The 20,817-nt window shown below is 44.6% G+C and overlaps 1 protein-coding gene across 1 annotated transcript in view; it reads left to right on the forward strand.

Moving 5' to 3' along the window:
* The first annotated feature begins 7,001 nt into the window (after window positions 1–7,001).
* MTMR12 (myotubularin related protein 12) overlaps window positions 7,002–20,817 on the forward strand; it is a 70,155-nt gene continuing 56,339 nt past the window's right edge. Inside the window, exon 1 of the mRNA XM_070587085.1 lies at window positions 7,002–7,312. Within this exon, the coding sequence (XP_070443186.1) occupies window positions 7,025–7,312 (288 nt within the window). The 5' untranslated portion in view covers window positions 7,002–7,024. The remainder of the gene's footprint in view (window positions 7,313–20,817) is intronic.

Here is a 20,817-nt window from a genome sequence, read left to right on the forward strand (position 1 = left end):
TTCCCTGCCCAGGAACACACAGGATAAGCAATGGGACCAGGTCAGAGAGATGGGCAACCTGCCCCAGCCTGCCTCAGGCCTGACTGGGGCTTTGTGCATCCTAGGGCCTTCAATTCAGCCCAGAGACTAGGGGCAGAAACATGCAACGGAGCTCTGAAATGGACTGTGACTGGCTTAGACCTGAAGTGACAAAGGTAAAGCTCAGAGAGAACCAGATTAAGTGGCCTGCGTCAGGCCAGGGTGGCTTAAAATTCATGTTCAGAAATCAGATTGCATTAAAGAAATAAGTCTCAGGGTGGCACTGACCAGCAGTGTGATCTTGGGCAAGTTGTTTTACTGGTTTCTCTGGTCCTTATGATCTCCTGGCTGTTCAAAATGAATTCTTTTTCCAGCTCTGGGAGTAGTTGTTTAGTCTCCAGGGGTAGCCCGCAGCTGAGTCAAGCCGAGTTTCTACTGCATGCTTCATGTGATTGCAGACCCAGTCAGTGTGCCCAGGTGGGGCCTGGAGAAGGAGGACGGGGAAGGAACGGGCCAGCCTGCACCTTTATCATTTTCCTTGATCCTGTGCCCCAGCTGAGGAACTCCCCAGCCTGTGCCGAGAATACGTTCCTCGAGGACCACTTTTCAAACAGCCCTGTAGAGGGCGCGGTTTCCTCGTCCCAGAGGCTTCCAGGGTTCAGGCGGGCTCTGAAGGCTTTTCCATCCGTCTGATAATCTCTTCGAAGCACTGAGGAAGCACCGTGGGGAGTATCAAGAAGCACAGGAGGGCCTCCTCGGACTGTGAGAAACTCCGGGCATAGTTCTAGGGAAGAAGACAAAGACATGGACCTGTTGCAGTGGTTCCAAGACATATTCAAGTTCACGGCCAAGGCAGCCTGCAGATTCTGGATGCTTAGGAATTCAGAAGGGGTCTGGACTGGTCCCAACAGTCTCTAAGGAAGGTGTCAAAGAGGTGATGGCATTGGGAGCAGACCTTAATGGATGAGATGATTTGGGGACTAACGCCAAGACAAGCAGATGCAGAAGATGGCAAGGTCTTGTTAAAGCCTCTTGTTTTTAAATTAAAATTAAAATTCAACATATTTGAATTGTTTACTTTTAAATGGCTAATTTTTATTATGTGACTTTTGCCTCAATTAAAAACTACATGAGATAGCTATATATGTGTGTGTGTATATATATTAAATTTTCAATTTATTTATTGTTGGAATAGGTAATAAGTCTCATGGTTCACAATCCAAAGGGAAAAAAGAGTGCATAGTAAAAACTCTTCTTTCAATCTTTCTTCCACCCAGCTTCCTCTTCTAAAAGCAACTAATGCCATAGTTCCCTTTGTATGTGTCCAAAGATGTCCTATGCATATATAAAGAGATAGGTATATTTAGTCTTTATTTCCATCCTTTTTTACACAAATGGTAGCCTACTCCGCATACTGTTCTGTGCCTTGCGCTAATCACTGAATGTATCTTGGCTCACACATTTTATGTGCCAACACTCTAAACACTTATTTATTAACTTATTTAATCCTCACCACAATCCTATGAAGTAGATGCCATTAGAATCCCCATAGCCCAGGGCCAGCCTGGTGGTGCAGGGGTTAAGTTTGTGAGTTCCACTTTGCTGGCCCAGGGTTCACAGGTTCTGATCCCAGGTGCAGACTTGCATACCGCTCATCAAGCCATACTGTCCCCCACACAAAATAGAGGAAGACTGGCACAGGTGTTAGCTCAAGGACAATCTTCCTCACAAACGAAAAAAAGAGAATCCTCATAACCGTCATTTTTATAGGTGAGAAAATTGAGGTCCAGGAAGATGAATGCCTACTTAAACGTAACACATCTAATTAGTGGTGGAGCCAGGACTCGAACCGAGGCAGTCTGACTCCAGAACATTTGCTTTTTTTAAGTTTTTTTAAAGATTGGCACCTGAGCTAACAACTGTTGCCAATCTTCCTTTTTTTTTTTTTGGCTTCTTCTTCTTCTTCTCCCCAAAGCCCCCCCGACCCCAGTACATAGTTGTATATTCCAGTTGTAAGTACTTCTGGCTCTATCATGTGGGACCCCCGCCTCAGCATGGCCTGATGAGCAGTTCTAGGTCCACCCCAGGATCCGGGCCGCCAAAGCAGAGCGCACAAACTTAACCACTTGGCCACAGGGCCAGCCCAGAATATTTGCTTTTAACCACTAAATTTACAGCCTCTACCTAAAGAACTTTCTTATTCTTTTTTTACAGATGCATAGTATCCCATTCTAGGGCTGTACCATAATTTATTCAACCCATTCCTATTGATGAACATTTAGGTCTTTTCCAATCTCCTGCTGTTGCAAAAATTGCTACAGTGAGTAAGCTTGGACATAAGGCATTTTATACCAGTAAGAATATATCTGTAGGAGAAGTTTGAGAAGTGAAATTCCGGATACAGTTTTTGACGCATATTGCAAAGTTGCCCTCCCTCTGGCCCCATTAATTTACCCCTCCCAACCCCCCATAATGGATGAGAATCTCTGTTTCTCCTGTTCTAAGGGCTCACTTAATGTTGTAGTGCCCAATGCTACAATATTAAGTGAGCTAATTAAGTGAGCCAATTGGGTATTTCGGTGCTAGTTATAAAGGAGACCATCCCTCCTCTCGAGAACTTCTAGTCTCACTGGGAGAAGCTAAGAGAGGAGTCGCCGCAGAACATCGGTAAACCTTTATTTAATGAATAAATCAATCAAGCCATTAACCTGTGTTTTGAAGACAGACTACAGATCACAGAGTAGGCTCTTCAAGCCCCCCACCATGTGACCAGCTTAGGTTATGCGTTTTGTAAAAACGAAAACAAAGGCCCGGCCCTGTGGCCGAGTGGTTAAGTTCGTGAGCTCTGCTTTGGCAGCCCAGGGTTTCGCTGGTTCGGATCCTGGGCGCGGACGTGGCGCCACTCATCAAGCCACACTGAGGCAGCGTCCCACATGCCACAACTAGAAGGACCCACAACTGAAAATACACAACTATGTACCGGGGGGCTTTGGGGAGACAACAAAAGAAAAAAAGAAAAGATTGGCAACAGTTGTTAGCTCAGGTGGCAATCTTTAAAAAAAAACAAAACCCACTGGTAAGTCCTTGTTTACAATGGCTGAGTCTTCCCAGCAGGCCCTCATATTGTGGCACCGCCAGATTGAGAACAATCCAAATGCTTCTTAATCCAGGTCTAGTCCTCACCATCTTGAGAGGAGAGTTGAAAGACCCATGGTAGCAGCAAGAGGCTAAGGAATTTTCTGTTTCTAGTGAAAGAAGAGGGCAAGTCTTCAGATCTGGACCATTTGCTAAAATTGAAGTTTGGCAGGTGGCCATTAAATAACACTCGCATTTTAGTCCTTGAATATTGTTTGTTTAGTAATTTGTTTATTATAACAACATAATATATTGTACATATTATTTATTTATTTTCAAATCAGGTCCTGGTTTGTATCCGAGTGATCCGAGTGAAGTGCAGGGTCTAACTTGGATGCTGGAATTTGAACCCTTGTTTCCCTCCTTACTAATCAATTGATGCCCAGGCTGCTTTTCATTTAATCCCCATTCATTCACTCACTCAGGGGCAAATATTTATTGAATTCCTATTAGGTGCCTGGCACCTGTTAGATAAAGATGAGCAACACAGACAAGTAGGCTGCTTCAAGTGACTCCAAAAAGGAGGAAATGCAAATAGCTAGGCTTGACTATCTGCCAGAGGACAATACTTCCCCCATCTGGGAGTGTGCTGTGGGTTTCAGCGTCTGTGGGAGGAAAGAGCACTGGCTTTGGTCTGGCACTCGTTTCTATGTGAGCTAAGATTTGTTCCTATTTATAATTCTCCAAGAAAGCCTAGGGCAACATTAGGAGAAAGGAGTGACCTTAAAACTATTATGTGTAAATTAAAATATTTCAAAGTCTAAGGGCTACCATCTGTGTTTATTAATAGATGGAGAATTATTTGCCCTCAGCATGACAGGAATTTTTCAATCAGTTGAGAGAGTCTCTCCCACAGAGATTTGACCCACACCCTGAAGATCAAGTGAAAATATGATGATAGCTGGAGAATCTTAAGAGCAAGATGGAAACAGATGTTAGCTTATCCTCTGTCCTCATTCCTAAATGCTTCTTAAGGAAAATGTGGGGTTTCATCACTGAGTCAAAACTGCCCCTGGAAGCAGCCAACCTTTCCAGTCTTTAAAAACTTTCCTCACTTCCTGGCTATAGCTTTCTGAGAGTGTATGGATGCAGTGGTTGTGTCAAGTTTCCAGAATCATCACATTGCAAACCAACCTGACCACAAATGGACGCTGAAGAGCAGAATAAAGTAATTATTATAATGCAGCATGGCTTGAAGAGAGGGACAGTTGGTTGTGGTGGATTAGAAATAAAAGCCATTAGCTTTAGTCCAAGGACTGGGCCAAAAGTTAAAAACAAATAAGCAAACAAACAAAATCTCTTTGTCAAACAAAGTCCCTCAGCTGGTTACGGGGAGAAGTCACTTTGCTTCTCTTTCTACAGTCCCTGGAAAGGAGTAAATTATGTCCTGCTTTGTGGGATTGTACTAAGGACAGCCATCACCTCTTTAGTTCTTGCTGCTTCCAGGGCATCATCTGGATCACCTTTAATCTTCACAACAATCTCCAACCACCTTGAGATAATTATTATTGCTGTTACTATCATCCTAGATAGAAGCGGAGGCACAGAGTGATGAAGTAATTTGCTCAAGGACACAGAGATAATAAAGGGCATAGGCAGGGCCAGCTACTTAATTTGCAGGGCCCAGTGAAAAGTGAAAATGTGGGGTCCTGGCTGGAGGCAGGGATGTCAAGACCCCTTCCCACAGGGTATGGGCAAGCCCTAAGGGATTGGTGCCTCTGCACCTGGCCACATTCGGTATTTGCACAGGGGTGGATGAGAGGCCCCGGCCAGTTGCCGTGGTGCTGCCAGCCTAGGGCAGGGATGGCAGCTTACCCAACTCAGAGACACAGGAAGGGGTTGGGAAGCAGTGCCTGACCCTGATCATCTCCTGGTCAGTGCCCAGGCACCCATGGGGGCTAGGGGTGGAGGGCAATGGCAGAACATGAGATTTCCCCCTCACCCCTCCCGGCAATGTGGTGCAGTTGCTGCTCCAACAGAGGTGAGCAGCAGTGGTAGGATTGGCTGGGGAAAGGATGGGTGCCAGCAGAGTGGGCACCTGAGAGGAGGTAGGGAGAGGATGGGAGTTGAGACTGCTCAGAAGCTGAGGCTCCAAAACCCCTGGGCTTGCTCCATCATTCTATCAAATTTCACTTAAAAAACACAAATTCAGGCCCCGTGGCCGAGTGGTTAAGTTTGCACACTCCACTTCGGTGGCCAGGTTTGGCCAATTTGGATCCTGGGCACAGACCTAGCACTGCTCATCAAGCCATGCTGAGGCAGCATCCCACGTAGCACAACCAGAAGGACCTACAACTAGAACATACAACTATGCACTGGGGGGCTTTGAGGAGAAGAAAAAACACACACACACACACAAATTCAAAGACAATGAGATTAAGATTTTGAAGGGTACAAGAGCAGAGCATTAAACCCAAGCCGTTCTCAGTGCGGACCCTGTGTGGCTGCACTAGCTGCACGTCCAAGAAGCCAGCCCTGGCCATAGTACCCACTCTAACATACTGACTATGTGAAAGATCATGGAAATTCAAAGTCCTTTGAAAACTAAGAAAGCAAAAATTTGCTCAGACTGTAAAAATCTGCCCTGCTGTTTCACTTTGCAAAGTAAAAGCTACTGTGAAGGATAAGGTGATATTAGTCAGGACAAATAACTTCATTCTTCAACACCTCTGTAAGGAGTGTCTTTCTTTACAAAGCCTGACTTGGCCTTCCCAAGTAAAACTGACCACTCTTTCATTGTGCTCCTTCCTAATTTGTATATTTGTAATGTTAAAACTTTGGCTTTGGAATCAGACAAACCTGACTTTGAATACCAGGTCTGTCAGCAACTAGTTGTGAGACCTGGGCAAATTACTTGTGTCTCTGTTCTCATCTGAAAAAAGGGATAATGCACTCAGTGGTGGCCCAAGCGCTGCTATACTAGATAGGCTTAACGATGGCAGTCTAGTTGGAAATGAAGCCACAGGACTTGTCCTGGAGCTATGTTTGCAAAAGTAAGCACATTCGTTTTCTCCTAGATTTGATGTTTATCTGGAGTGGCTTGGGGGCGGGGTTCATGGAGATGAAGACAGTAAAGAGCGTTTGTCACTAATGATTCTAATGCTTAGCACAGTGTCTGACACCGAAAAAATTAACTGCAAATACTTAGTTTTTTTCCACTAGACTGCATTTCTTCAGGGCGGGGTCCTGTCTTATTCATCTGTGTCTAATACAGTGCTTGGCGCCAAATGTTTAAATAACTTAAATTCTTTATTTTCTTTGCAATCTTCACTAAAAGTGAGGATTTTATCAATAACTTGGGAGGGTGGATAAAAAATCTCTTAAGGGGTTTTGATATTCTGTTAGAAACAAAGAAAAAACAGTTTGGGAAAATGAAGTGCACAAGACCTTTTATGATCAAACATTCAAACCTATTCCTAAGTGCCTGTTAACACTTGGTTTGTCTCATTTTTCTCGCCACATGATACAATAAACGTGAACGTCATTGATGTGTTTTTGTAACTCCTATAGCGAGATTCGCTACACCACACTTTTGGAAGTTTTATTACAAAACGACAAGGAACACTGCTCACAACTTAGTGACCGCAGGATCATTGGACGACGGTGACATTCTTGCTATCCAATCGCCGGGGAGTCCGGAAAGAACGCTCTCTGGATTGGTCAGAAGAACCATCTCTCCACGTTCGTTCAAGAAGGGGTTTGGCGCGGGGCTCGGCCGGCAGCGCATTCTGGCCAATCAGAGAACGCATAGGGGCGGGCTTTGCCGCAAGAGGGTGGCGCGGAGCCTATCTCGGAAGGCGAGTCTCCACCCTACAAACCGGCCGGTCGCGAACGGAGGGGGCGTGGCCTCCAGTCTCCGGCGTCCGACTCCATGGGCCAGCGCGCGGAGTGGGTGGGGCCCGCGGGCCTGGGCGGGGCGAGCGGTGTCAGCGGCGGAGCCGGATGCGGGCGGTGCCGCGGCCGCCGCTGCCCTGGGGATGGGCGGAGCCCCAGCCGCCAGTGCTGGTGGCCGCCGCCGCTGCCGGAGCCCGAGCGGCCGCCTCTCCTCCCGCGCGTCGCTGCTTCCCAGGGCGGCGGTATGCTGGGGAAAGGGGTAGTCGGCGGTGGCGGCGGCACCAAGGCGCCCAAGCCCTCCTTCGTGTCGTACGTGCGCCCCGAGGTGAGGGGGCGCCGCGCGGGCGGGGCGTCGGGCTGGGGCGGCCCGGGCTAGGGGCACCGGTTGCCCCTTCCCCGCCGCAGGGAGGGCCGCGGGTGCTTCCTGCCCGTGTGCGGGAGGGGGGCCGGCGGGGTGGGGCCCGCAGGGGCGCTCTGGGCCTCCCCGCGGGCCGGGGTGGGGGCCCCCGGCGCGGGCAGGCAGGTGCCGGAGTGCAGGGCCCGGCTCGCTGGCGACCAGGTGAGGGGGCCCGAACCGGGAGGGTACTGCGGCCAGGGACGCCCCTGACCACATTTGAATGGAGCTGGGGTTCTGGGCGCCGCGGGAGGGGAGGGCTGGGGGTCCGGACCCCCGTGGGTGCCTGCTCAGAGCCCACCGCCCGGCTGGGTCTGTCCTGCCCCTGGAATTTCTTGGGGAGTCTTCAGAGCTCGGCGGTCTCTGCTGCCTGCTTCTCAGTGCTACTCGATGCCGCCGGCGGGATACCGCCTCCCGCCTCCCTTCAGCACTGCAGGGAGAAACTGTGGCTCGGCCCCAGTGTCTACCTCTCCCTGGTGATTCGCCTGTGTCGCTTCTTCCCCCTTTCATTTCACCCCCTCACATCACCCTTTCCACCCCCTCTTGCTTTCCTCCTGGAGTTTTACTGTCAAGTTCATTCATTCATTCAGGAAATCTTTTGAGCTTCTACTCTGTGCCAGGCACTGTTCTAAACGCTTAGGGTATACATCAGTGAGCAAAGATCCCCGCTCTCCTGGAGCTTGTTTGAGGGAGAGAGGGGAAAGTAACAGATATAAGTAAATTATATGGTGTATTAGGTGATGAGTATCATGGGAAAAGAAAAGGCACCTTTTTCCTCCTTGCAACGGTGGCATTTAAGCAAAGACTTGAAGGATGCTTGGGACCTGAGGGAAGAGCAGGGCAGGTAGAGGGAAGAATCTGGAGTGCCGGAGGAGCATCAAGGAAGCCAGCCCTGCAGAAGCCCTGTGGGTGAGGGGGAGAGTCACAGGAGAAGAGGTCGGAGAGATTACAACCTGTAGGTCGTGCTGAGGGCTTCTTGAGCAGCTGCTCCCAATCCAGATGCCTAATTAGAGCGTTCTCATTTTCGGTTCCTGAAGGTTTTTTTCTGGTCCTCTCTCCAGCACTTTAATCAGCAATGTGCAGAAGTGCTACCAAACTGCACTTAGGGTGTCTTCCCATCTCTGTAAAGCAAAGGCAGGTGGGCCGTAGATGAGAGGTCCTGGTGAGGACCTGTTTCTGTAAGACCACCTGGAGCCTGAGCCTTCGCACATGTATTTCCAAATTCAAGATGTGTGTGTTTTCTCCAGTGCAGAGTACTCTTGAAATGGGTCTTAATTTTAAAATAAAAAAAACACTTCCTCTGTAAATGCTTGATAAGGAGTCAGGGTCATCTTGAATTTTTAGCAGACTTCCCTTGTAGTATCACTGGTAAGTAATGTGGTCAGTTTCTCTTCATATTTTTTTTTTTAATTGAGCCCTGGTTGAGGTATAACTGAACTTTAAACTTTCCTCTTCGGTGAGATTAAGCTACAAGTGGAAAGTCCTCTTGAAACGTGGCCAGAGTTCAAGAATGTTCATATTTTTCATCCACCAAATGCTCGTGTTATAATTAAACATGTTTTCTCTCTTTGCCCACAGTGCCTGATGTATTTCCTTTGAGGGATAATTAGGGAAGGGGAGTGGTTCAGCCCCAAAATAAGCTCAAAATGGTCACATTTTTCAGATCCTTGTAGTTGGCAGTTTTGTTTTCTTGCAGTAAAATAATGCTGTGTAGACACTATACTTCTTTGTTATAATCTGTCTCTACAAATATTTTCTAACAGAGGATAAGGCTCTGACCTTAATTGTGAATGGTTTTTAAAAGGTAAGGGACTGAGGGGGTAAGAAAATCTGTTTTTAAATATGTAGCTTCTGCTGGTTATCCCATTATTGAACATGCGTGTGAGCAGCTGTGAGGCGTAGCTTCTATGTCTCTGAGAGCACTGGGTCTGGTGACTTTCCCTTGGCTCACTCAGGAGGAGTCCCTCAGAACACTTTTCTGAAGACTGTCGTTCTACTCCTTTCCCTCATATTGCCTTCATCTTTACTGCCTTTCATGTATGTCTTCCTATCACTTACTTCTTTGGATGTACTTTTCTTTTGTTAACCGGGAAATAGAAGATGTCCACCTTTTTGCTGGTAGATCACTGAGCTGCAAGAACAACCTTCACGCTTTACGATGTCATGTTCCTTACGGTCCCTGTGCCTGGTGATGAGCTTGCTCTTGGCTGATCAGATCCTGGAAGGTTCAACAGCGGCTGCCTTCACTATGCCAAAGAGTCTATCAAAAGTTAGCACTTTGTGTTAAAAACAGGAGGGCTTAACTGGATAAAGTATTTGAAGATGATGCTTTTAAACATGATGGCTTATTTTTTTTTCTTGTGATCATAAGCAACTGGCACTGGACAGCCTAAAAGGAGTAGTAGTAGTTAACTCCACTTTTAAAAGTGGGTCTCTGCCAGAGTAACTGAAGGCCCTTCTGTCAGTGATTCTCCTAAATCAGTGAATGTGAAAGTTAAAATCCTGAACTGTAATTTAGGACTTTTCGTTATATTTTGTAAACTCTGCTCAGAGGGTTACTAATTGGTAATGCTAGTAAGTGGGAAGCTTGGCTCTAGAAGTTGAGGTAAACAGGAGGGAGAGATCTGGGCCTGTCTTGGTACCTCCTCATGGCTGGTACCTAGAAACATCTCAGCACCTCTACCCTAGTTTAGCCCTTGGCACAAGGTGCAAAAGATGTCGCACCTCCGTGTAGGGGAACCCTGATCAGATCCACTTTAGGGAGGCGTTTGGTTATGGTTTGGTTGCCAGATCCATTTTTCTTGTTAAAGCACTTGTTTGAATTATCATTATTTCAGAAGCTGTAAGTGTTCATTGTAGAAAAATAAGAAAACACAGATATGCTAACAAATTTTTTAAAGAAAAATTATAAACTTATTAACAGCTTGAAGTGCACCCTGTTAGATATGTGTGTCAGTGTATGTTTTTACCAAAATGAGATTAATATTGCTGATCATATTATTTTGTAATCTGCCTTTTTCACTAGTGATGTATATTGTAAATGTCTTTCCATGTCAGTTGTTAACCTATAACGTCATTTTACCTAAGACATATTTTCTTCAACAAACACACAATGTGATGGGGAGATGCTTGGTAGCGCAAAGATCCAAACAAAGTATTGTGATTTTTAAATGGTTTTCTAATTAGTCACCTTCTCTGATGCTGAATGACAATTCTGATGCTTCAAGGCTGTTAGTTCTCTGCTCGGTTACCTTGAAATTGTAAGCACTGGTTTGGTAGAAATGCTTAGTGTCTGTACCCAGAAGCTTGAAAGGACCATTAGGTGGCTCTAAGAGAAAGAGAGAGTGGTTCTGATTTAATAAGAGCTCATTCCAGTGTGATAAGGAAGTTGAATAAAAGCTGCAGAGTGCTCATATGTTGTTCTCTAACACTGAGACCAGGAAAAATCTGTTTTTAGAGTCTGCTGTACTTGTGCCCATATTTGTGTGGTATTCCAAATATGGTTAAAATGTACTTTCTAGTAGAATTTAATTAGGTCAGTGCTTGACTTGAATGTACTGATAATGGCTATCAATTACTTATTTATGGATTTCTAGATTTGGAAGAGAGTTTAAAGATAATCTCCTCCACCACGGTACCCTCTGTTATACAGATGTGGAAATGAGGTGTCCCCCCACCCCCACCCCGAGGTTAAATGTCCTGCCCAGGGGCACAGCAGCATCGCAGAACAGAGTTAAGTCTCTCCTAAGATTAGCAGTGCCAGTGGCTAGCCAGGCCCACAGGAGCTCAGGAAAAGTTTGATGTAGACGTGGAAAGAAAAGGCGTGAGAGATGAAGATTGAGAAGGGTCAAAAAAAATCCAGACTTAAGAGCTGATTTTTTTCCTTTTCACTTTTCCCTCAGGGAAAAGAATGCATTCAATTGCCTAGTCTTCATTTAAGACTGTTTCTTTCGGTGGGGAGAAGTGAACCTGTGAGCCTGTATTCTTCCCAGAGAAGTGACTGTGGGTATATATGAAAATTTAAAGATGATTAATTACTGATATTTAGTAGGCATTTCTGTGTCCCAGGAACTGCGCTTATCTCATTTCATCCTTTCAACTATCTTATGCAGTGGGTAGTACTGTTACCTCCATTTTTTGTGTTTAGATGTGGAAAGCGAAACCCAATGAAGCTGAGTGCCCCGCTCAGGGTCACAACTGCAGAAGTGGTGCCAGGATTTAAACTAGGGCAGTCTGACTCCAGGGCCATCCTCATATCCTTATATTTGTGGGTGCAGGGAATATTACTAGTGAAACCTGCTGATAGTCGTGATTGGCTTTTGCACACTAGAGTGCTTTCTCATTCGTGTTCTCTAGTAGTTTCTTTCTTGACTTTTAGGTTATCTACCAGGTGACGGTGAATGGATACTGGACCCTTTGGAAAGCGTTAATTCATTCAGCAGATATTTGCTCAACACTTGCCAGTACCAAGCACTGTTCGAAATGTTGGGGATACAAAACAGATGGAATGATTGAGATTGTTTTTTGGTGGAACACTGCTGTATTGGATTACTAACTTTGATGACTGACGGATCGATGACAAAAAAAGATTGCCTTATCCTAAAACAGACCTCTTGCCTCAGTTCTGTCAATAAAAATTCCTTTGAAAGCAAAATTTAGATCCATTATCTTTTTTTAAATACTCTATAACTTTTTCTCCATTCCAAATTAATTTTTTAATGGCAGAATTGGCTCTTTGAGCTTAGAGGTCATTGTTAGTGATTTAACAGGCCATTGAAAGGCATAAAAGTTCTTCCCAAAATGATCACTTTCTTAGCTGTGGCTTTAGCCCGATGATCTGTCCGAAGCTTCTGCTTTTTCTCTCCTGCATGTGCTTCCTGTAGCGTGTCCCTGGGTCATATCCAACACCACACCACTTCTGCAGATGGAGCATCAGAAGATGTCATGAGGCTGTGTCAAGCAACACTTCCTGTAGCCTGGTCAAACAGCTGCCACATGGACAGCCACCATCTCAGAGCCGGACGCTCTTCTGCACTCCACTTCCGTCTCTAATGTCAAAACTAGGGCTTCTGTCAAAATCGTAGGCTCTGGGGAACCTGTGCTTAGAAATTTAAAGTTCTAAATCCTTCTCTGAACATCCTCACCAGAATGTATGATATTCTTGGATACTTCCACATTACAACCATCCTGTGTGACAGTGTGCTTTAGAAAGAACTAGATTTTTAAGGGCCAGATTTTTTTTTTATCACTATAAAAGATACATATCTTATTTTTATGATAAAGACAATGTAATAAAGTTGCAGAGTTTGAAAGTTAGAAAAATAAAGTCACCCTTAATTATGCTACCCTAACCAAAGCAGTTATTTCCAGGCTTTGTCCATGTATGTGTATCTTAAATGGTTGCAATAATTGTACGTGTAAAAATTTATAACCTGCGTGTAGCTGTCATGTTTGAAGATGGTGCTACTGATACGTGTCAGTAGAGCATATACTTTGAGTTGTTTTCCCAGTAGGGAACCACCCTCAGTTTCTCCTCAAGTTACGCTTATGCCTTCTGATGTGCTTTTTTGAGACAACAAGGAGAACAGTAGGTTTGCAGTTTAATGAATCATTTAAAATAAACCTCTAGAGGGCCCGGCCCAGTGGCCGAGTGGTTAAGTTCGCATGCTCTGCTTCGGTGGCCCAGGGTTTTGCCAGTTCACATCCTGGGTGCGGACGTGGCACCCCTCGGCAAGCCATGCTGAGGCAGCGTCCCACATGCCACAACTAGAAGGACCCACAACTAAGAATATACAGCTATATACCAGGGGACTTTGGGGAGAAAAAGGAGAAATAAAATCTTTAAAAAAAAGAAAAGAAACCTCTTGAGATAGATTGGGAGGCAGCATTGAAATGGAATAATTCTTATAACCTCTAATCTTCTGTTGCTTTGGGGAGGAAGAAGAGGGGAGGAAAAATGGAGAGGGACTCTAGGAGGGAGGGTGAGAGCGGAACGACCCCAGGGCCTCGCTTTTCCTTTAGTCCCCTGTCCCCTCTATGTACATCAAGTGTCACAGCTCAGCTCGAGGGATGGCAAACCCTTGCCAGTTGCTCTCCCTTGCTAGCTGTGAGGAAGGCCAGTCCTTTAAGGCTTGGTTGTGTTTCTACCCGAAAAATGGGAATAATAATAATGCCAATCTTATCTCGTAGGTATATGTGAGTATTTATGAGTATTAACTGTGATTATGCACGTGATGTCCTTAGCAGAACACTTGGCACATACTTGGCTCTCAGTAGTTGTGGGCTGTCGTTGTTATTATTATTCAGAAGTTGTTGGTCAGAGCCACTTGGATGCTTTCAGAAAATGCTTGATCCTTAATCTTGGGATACAGAAATCTTTGCCAGCTAAGGTATTCATGAAAGCAGAATATTTAGCTGTTGTCTTTGTTGCCGTGGTATCATACTAGGAAAGTTCACTGTGTGGTAACTCTCTTACAGTATTTTTCACCATATCTAAAACTTTCTTTTCCTCTTTTCTTTGTTCCTTTATACTTTTGAGAATGATTTGATTATATGTAAAATTCCAACCTAATGAGAACACTTAGTAGTTGACTTTTCCCTTGCTAACATCTCGCCTTTGACATTTTGCTAGTTTCATTCTGTGAACTTATCTTTCCTCTTCCCTCATTTCTAACAATTTTCTATATCAAAGGTCAAATTTTGTGCGTTTATCACATCTGTTCAATGATTTACTTAAGATATGAGTAAGTAGAATCAGATTACCTCTGGGAGTAATAACTGTATCTGTTTCAAAGGCGTTGGCAAGACCATGCTGCTTTGATTTCATCTGTAAATACGTTTTCCTCCTGTGCCCCTGTCCTTCATCATTCCTTATTGACCTGACTAGTGGGCCTTTCAGAGTTGGCATTTAAGCCTTCAGTTGTTTGCTTTTGGGCACGGGGTGGAGGGGGTTGGGGGGGGCGGTTTCAGCTCTAAGAAGCAGCGAGGCTGGTGTATGGAAGTCCTGGTCACAATGGGGAGATACTTTGAAGTCTGCCTTTCCCTTGTGACAGCTTGCCACCTCCTGTTTTAGACAATGGTCCTGAGCTGCTAAGTTTTTTGTTTCTGCTAAAAGAGTTTTAAAATTCCTGAGAATACCCTGAAGGGAATGAGCCCAGGTTTTTGAATCAGAAATCTCACTGTGAGGTGCTCAATAAAAACTTGTTGAAAGAAAAAAAAAAGCCTTACTGTTCCCACCGTTTCTCCAGACATGAAATTCCTGTTTTGCTTCAATCCCTGAGGTCCACTTCCCAGTGCAGCTTCAGCTCTCTGAGACTTCCTTTGCTCACCTGTAACACTGGATAACCACCTTCCCCGCAGGCTTTTTTGAGCGTGAGAAGAAATACCACGCACAGCCAGCCCAGGGTCTGACACATGGCAGATCCTCAACAACTGCTAGATGCTGCTATCATTCAAATTCACTGGGACTGGGAGAAGTATTGTGTAATGCCATTTGCTAAGTGCTGTGTTAGAATTAGGAGTACAAAGAAATAGTCTGTGCACTCAGGAGGGTCACATTCTGTTGGGGAGTTGGCAGGTCAACAGATGGCTCTGACACACAGAGGTAGGTGCTGCCTGTTTGTGTGGGAGGAGTGCACAGAATGCTCCCGGAGCGCAGAGGAGGACTCGCCGCAGAACCTGCTGCAGCATGTGGCCTCATTTGAAGGCTGTGTAGGACTTGGAAAGGGCAGCGTTAAAGTGGGCTCTGGTGTGGGAAGAGGGGTGATGTAGCGGACAGGCAGGAGGGGCAGCTTGAAAGGCTCGTCGGCATGTTGGGACTGGGTGGTTGGAGCATCTGTCCTCATCCCTTACATAAGGCGTGTGCGCGGGGGTGTGCAAGTGAGAGAGAAATCCTGAAGGATAGAATCAAGGAGCCCCACTAGGACGTGCAGAATTGTTTCCTCCTTTCTGTGACATGCTGCTTTACCATTAGGTCAGTCTGGCCCTTCATGAGCCTAAGGCACCTTCTCATTGGCCCCTGCTCCCTCTCCCTCCAAGACCATGGAAAAGCTTCTTCTCTAAGGCTTTTAGCTCCTCGCCAGGTAGTCAGCTGACCTAGTATTTATATAGCAGTTCTGGAGGAGGAGGGGCCGGGGGAGGCACAGAAGGCAATGCCATGTGTTTCTGCAGCTGCTGTTAGTCACATCAGTTAGCTTAAATTATAAGTCTCTGACAGCCCATAACTGCCACCTGACACCTTTCTTCTAGCACTTGTACGCATTCCAACGCTACCCTCTTTGCTTTCAATGTAATGTGGTGGTTAAGAGCATGGCTTTGGAATTAGAGCTCTGCTGCTTGCTGCATGGATTTGAGCTGAGTTTTTAACTTCTCTGAGCCTCAGTTTCCTGATCTGTGAGATGGGAATAAAAGTTATAGTATCTAGCCCATAAAGTTGTTGTTAGTCTTAAGTAGGGCAATCCATGGAAAGCTGTTAACACAATACGTGACATGTAGTAAACGCTTATTAAATGTTAATTGCTGTAAGTCACTATCACTCCATACCACTCCAGAATGGTGGGGTGTGTGTGTGCGCGCGTGCGCGCTCACATGTGCCTGCAGGGCTTGTCCTACATTCCCTTCCATCATTGTTCTTCATTTTGCACTCTCCACAGGCTTGTGTCTGAAGCCAGGGGGCGGTCCCTTTTGTAGGACTGTGCCATACCCACAATGGGTACCGTTTCCGTCTACCAGGAGGGCCTCACCCTGGCATAGATTTCTTTTTCAGTAAGCTGTGTCATGGATTCAGTTTCTGTCCTCTAACAGTATCTTCCCTGGTCTCTAGGGGTTTGGGGACCGTGTTATACCCGGGGCCTATACCTCCAGTTCAGCTTGGCCTTCCTCTTTGTAAGTCAGCCTCCCAGCTGCTGCCAACAGCCCTTCTTTCCCCAGTCACCTGTACTCCAAACCAGTCAGTGTCCCAAGGGTGCCCTTTGAGGGGGCCTCCGTGCTGGTCTATCTTCATTTCCATTGCCACTCTCCCTTTCTAGCATCTCCTTTCATGCCTGGGACCACTGACCACTGCTTAACTGGTCTCTCCACCTACCACTGTCCCTTCAGAAGCACCACCCCAAGACACCCCGCACACCACAGCCAGGCTCCTTCTGGATGCAGCCTTCAAGTGTCGTTTTCCTATTTAAGAGTCCTCCGCTCCTTCTGCCACTTCCACTGGTCCAAATCTTTTTTTTAATTATTTTTTTAAATTGAAGTATAACTGACATACCATATCCTATTAGTTTCAGGTGTACATCACAGTGATTCTATATTTATGTACGTTATAAAATGATCACCATGATAAGTTTAGTTACCATCTCTCACCATCCGAAGTTATTATAATATTATTGACTATATTTCCTATGCTGTGCATTACATCCCCATGACTTATTTATTTTGTAACTGGGAGTTTTTACCTCTTAATCCCCTTCACCTATTTTGCCCACCCCCAACCTCTCCCCACTCTGGTAACCACCAGTTTGTTTCCTCGTCTGTGAGTTTATTTCTGTTTTGTTTGTTCGTTTTGTTTTTTAGATTCTACATGTAAGTGAAATTGTATGGTTTCTTTCTCTGTCTGACTTATTTCACTTAACATAGTACCCTCTAGGTCCATTCATGTTGTTGCAAATGGCTAAATTTCATTCTTTTTATGGCTGAGTAATATTCCGGTGTGTGTGTATGTATGTATGTTTATAAATACCACATCTTCCTTATCCATTCATCTATTGATGAGCATTTGGGTTGCTTCCATATCTTGGCTATTGTAAATAATGCTGCCTTGAACATAGGGGTGCATATATCTCTGAGGATTAGAGTTTCTGTTTTATTCAGATAAATACCCAAAAGTGGAATTGCTCGATCCTATGGTAGTTCTATTTTTTTTTTTCCTTTGCTGGGAAGGATTCACCCTGAGCTAACATCTCTTGCCACTCTTCCTCTTTTTTTTCTTCTCCTCAAAGCCCGGGACATAGTTGTATATTCTAGTTGTAAGTCCTTAAGTCCTCCTAGTTCTTCTGTGTGAGCCGTCGCCACAGCATGGCTACTGACAGACAAGTAGTGTGGTTCCATGACCAGGAACCAAACTTGGGCCGCCAAAGCAGTAAGAATGCCAAACTTTAACCACTAGGCCATCAGGGCTGGCTCTGGTAGTTCTATTGTTAATTTTTTGAGGAACTTTCACACTGTTTTCCATAGTGGCTGCGCCAATTTAGATTCCCACCAACAATGTACGAGGGTTCCCTTTTCTCCACATCCTCACCAACACTTGTTACTTTTGTCTTTTTGGTAATAGCCATTCTGATGGATGTGAGGTGGTATCTCATTGTGGTTTTGATTTGCATTTCCCTGATGATTAGTGATTTGGAGGATCTTTTCATGTGTCTGTTGGCCATCTGTGTGTCATCTTTGGAAAAATATCTATTCTGGTCCTCTGCCCATTTTCTACTTGGGTTGTTTGGGTTTTTTGATATTAAGTTGTGTAAGTTCTTTATATATTTTGGATATTAACTCCTTATTGGATGTATAATTTGCAGATATCTTCTCCCTTTTTGTTTTGTTGATGGTTTCCTTCATTGTGCAGAAGCTTTTTAGTTTGATGTAATCCCATTTGTTTATTTTTGCTTTTGCTGCCTTGTCTGAGGAGACTGGTCTAAAAAAATATTGCTAAGACTGATGTCAAAGCTGACTGCCTATGATTTCTTCTAGGAATTTTGTGGTTTCAGGTCTTATGTTCAAGTGTTTAATCCATTTTCAGTTTATTTTTGTATGTGATGTAAGATAGTGGTCCAGTTTCATTCTTTTGCGTGTAGCTGTCCAGTTTTCCCAGCACCATTTATTGAAAAGACTGTCTTTCTCCATTGAATATGCTTGCTTCCTTTGTTGTAGATTAATTGACCATATGTGCATGAGTTTCTTTCTGGGCTCTCTATTCCATTGTTCTATGTGTCTGTTTTCATGCCAGTACCATACCGTTTTGATAACTGTAGCTTTGTTGTACAGTTTGGAATCAGGGAGCATGATACTTTGAGCTTTGTCTTCTTTCTCAAGGTTGTCTATTCGAGCTCTTCTGTGGTTCCATTCAAATTTTAGGATTCTTTGTTCTAGTTCATTGAGAAATGTCATTGGTATTTTGATGGGGATTGAATTCAATCTGTAGATTGCTTTGGGTAGTATGGACATTTTAACAATGTTAATTCTTCCAATCCATGAGCATGGTGTATCTTTCTATTTATTGTATCATTTTCAGTTTCTTTCACCAGTGCCTTATAGTTTTCAGAGTACATGTCTTTCACCTCCTTGGTTAAATTTATTCCTAGGTATTCTTTCTGATGTAATTGGAAATGGGATTGTTTTCTTAATTTCTCTTTCTGATAGCTTATTAGTGTATAGAAACACAACTGATTTCTGTATAATTAATTTTGTATCCTGCAAATACTGAATTCATTTATTAGTTTTAATAGTTTTTTGGTGGAGTCTTTAGGGTTTTCTATGTATACTATCATTATCTGCAAATACCGACAGTTTTAGTTCTTCTGTCCCAGTTTGGATGCCTTTTATTTCTTTTTCTTGCCCAATTGCTGTGGTTAGGACTTTCAATATTTTGTTGAATAAAAGTGGAGAGAGTGGGCATCCCTGTCTTGTTCTCAGTCTTAGAGGAAAAGCTTTCGGCTTTTTACTGTTGAGTATGTTAGCTGTGGATTTGTCATATATGGCCTTTATTATGTTGAGCTACATTCTTTCCGTGCCCACTTTGTGGAGAGTTTTTATCATAAATGGATACTGCATTTTGTCTCCACTGGTCCAAATCTTAATATGCTTTCCAGGCTCACCACAGATTCTGCCCCCTGCTGGTTGGTTGAAAGACCATTAGCTTGGATTTGGGAGGCCCTGGGCGCTGGCCATTTCTTTTCTGTGTGACTTTGAGAGAGCCCGTTTACCTCTTTGGGTCTCATTTCCTGATTGTTAGAGTTGGATTAGGTGAGAGTTTTTAAACATGTTCCGCTCAGGGAACTTCTTTTTTTAAACAGTATGATTCTTTGGGGAACTTTTTCAAAATACGCTTTCCCAAGTCCTGCTTTAGAGATTCAGATATGCCCCAGGTGCAGGGAAGGGTGTGTGGGGGGAGGGACACCTGCAGTAGGAAGCTACATTTTTTTCAGGTGACTATGATCTCTTCCCTCATCCCGTGTTGAGAACTGCTGTTTCAAATGAAATCATAGAGGAACCCCAAAAATAGAGAACGAAAAGAAGAGAAAGGGTGCTAGGAACACAGTTTGAACAGCCCCAGACCAGGCAGTATCAGAGGCCCTTGCCACTTCAGCCGCTTTGCATTCTCAAGGATTTCCTCATAACCGGCATTCTCCTTTCTTTTTATCCATGATACATGCTGGCTGTAGCTCTGGATTCTTGGTGATGCAGTTGAGCATTTATTCTCCACTCCTTTGTGTATAATTGCTTTATGTCTGTGGATCTCTTTTCTCCACCAGAACTGTAAGCTCCTTGAGGGCAGGGCTGTAGTGCCTGCCAGTCAGTGTGGCCTGCGGACCTCAAGGTGGCTTCCAAGAGGGCTGAATAGACTGTGGCCCTGAGCCATCCAAGAGAGGGCCTCAGAGGGCTGGTGGGAGCATCATTCAGAAGTCTTTTTTAAATTTCTCCTGCAGAGTGATTTGGAGAGTTGAGGTTGAAAACTAGTTAGGCCTTTAGTATGATCACTGACTCTCCTCTTGGTCTTTATGCCCCAAGAGTCAGCTTTGGCATGAGATGCTTTGCCTTAAAATGTTCCTCTTAGCTGTCACTGTGGCACGGAGGTTGTTAGACCAGTAACCTGCATGGATGCCTGAAGCCTAGTTGTTCCTTGTGATGTGTCTTGGCTGCCCTTTGCTTCCTCAGGCAGCTTCTTATTCCATCAAGTGGCAGACCCTCTTGGTTGGAATTGAGCCTGCTATTTGGTGAGGTCAGATCTTTGGGTTGAGGTTTACACTGGTGTTTGGGTCTTACTATTCCTTCTCTAGCTTGAGTTTCTTACTGGGGAGAGTTTCATAAAGTGTTTGGATTGTTTAAAGGCCCAGCGAATGCCTGGTAAGAGTGATTCTTGCTAAGAAGCGTGAATAATACTTTCACTGCTGATCAATAAATGATGAGCCGTCAAAACAGCAAGGGACTTACTTTGTGTCTTAGTGAGCAATTACTTCCTTCCTTCAAAAAAAAATCTGAGCTAAGGGAAAAAAGCAGTCTAAATGTGAAAGAGTTTAGAATGGACACGTGAGAAAGTTTTGCTTAGCCGTTAGGGTGGGGCACTGTAAAAGGCTGTGCCTATTTCTCTGTCCTGGAGACTTGTTACAGTTGAAAGAAACTTGATGGTATTGTTCTGTAATAGGAAAAAAATTAAAATTGGTGGTTATCTAGGC

Source organism: Equus przewalskii, chromosome 20 (genome assembly GCF_037783145.1).
Source record: "Equus przewalskii isolate Varuska chromosome 20, EquPr2, whole genome shotgun sequence".
NCBI classification, from domain to species: domain Eukaryota; kingdom Metazoa; phylum Chordata; class Mammalia; order Perissodactyla; family Equidae; genus Equus; species Equus przewalskii.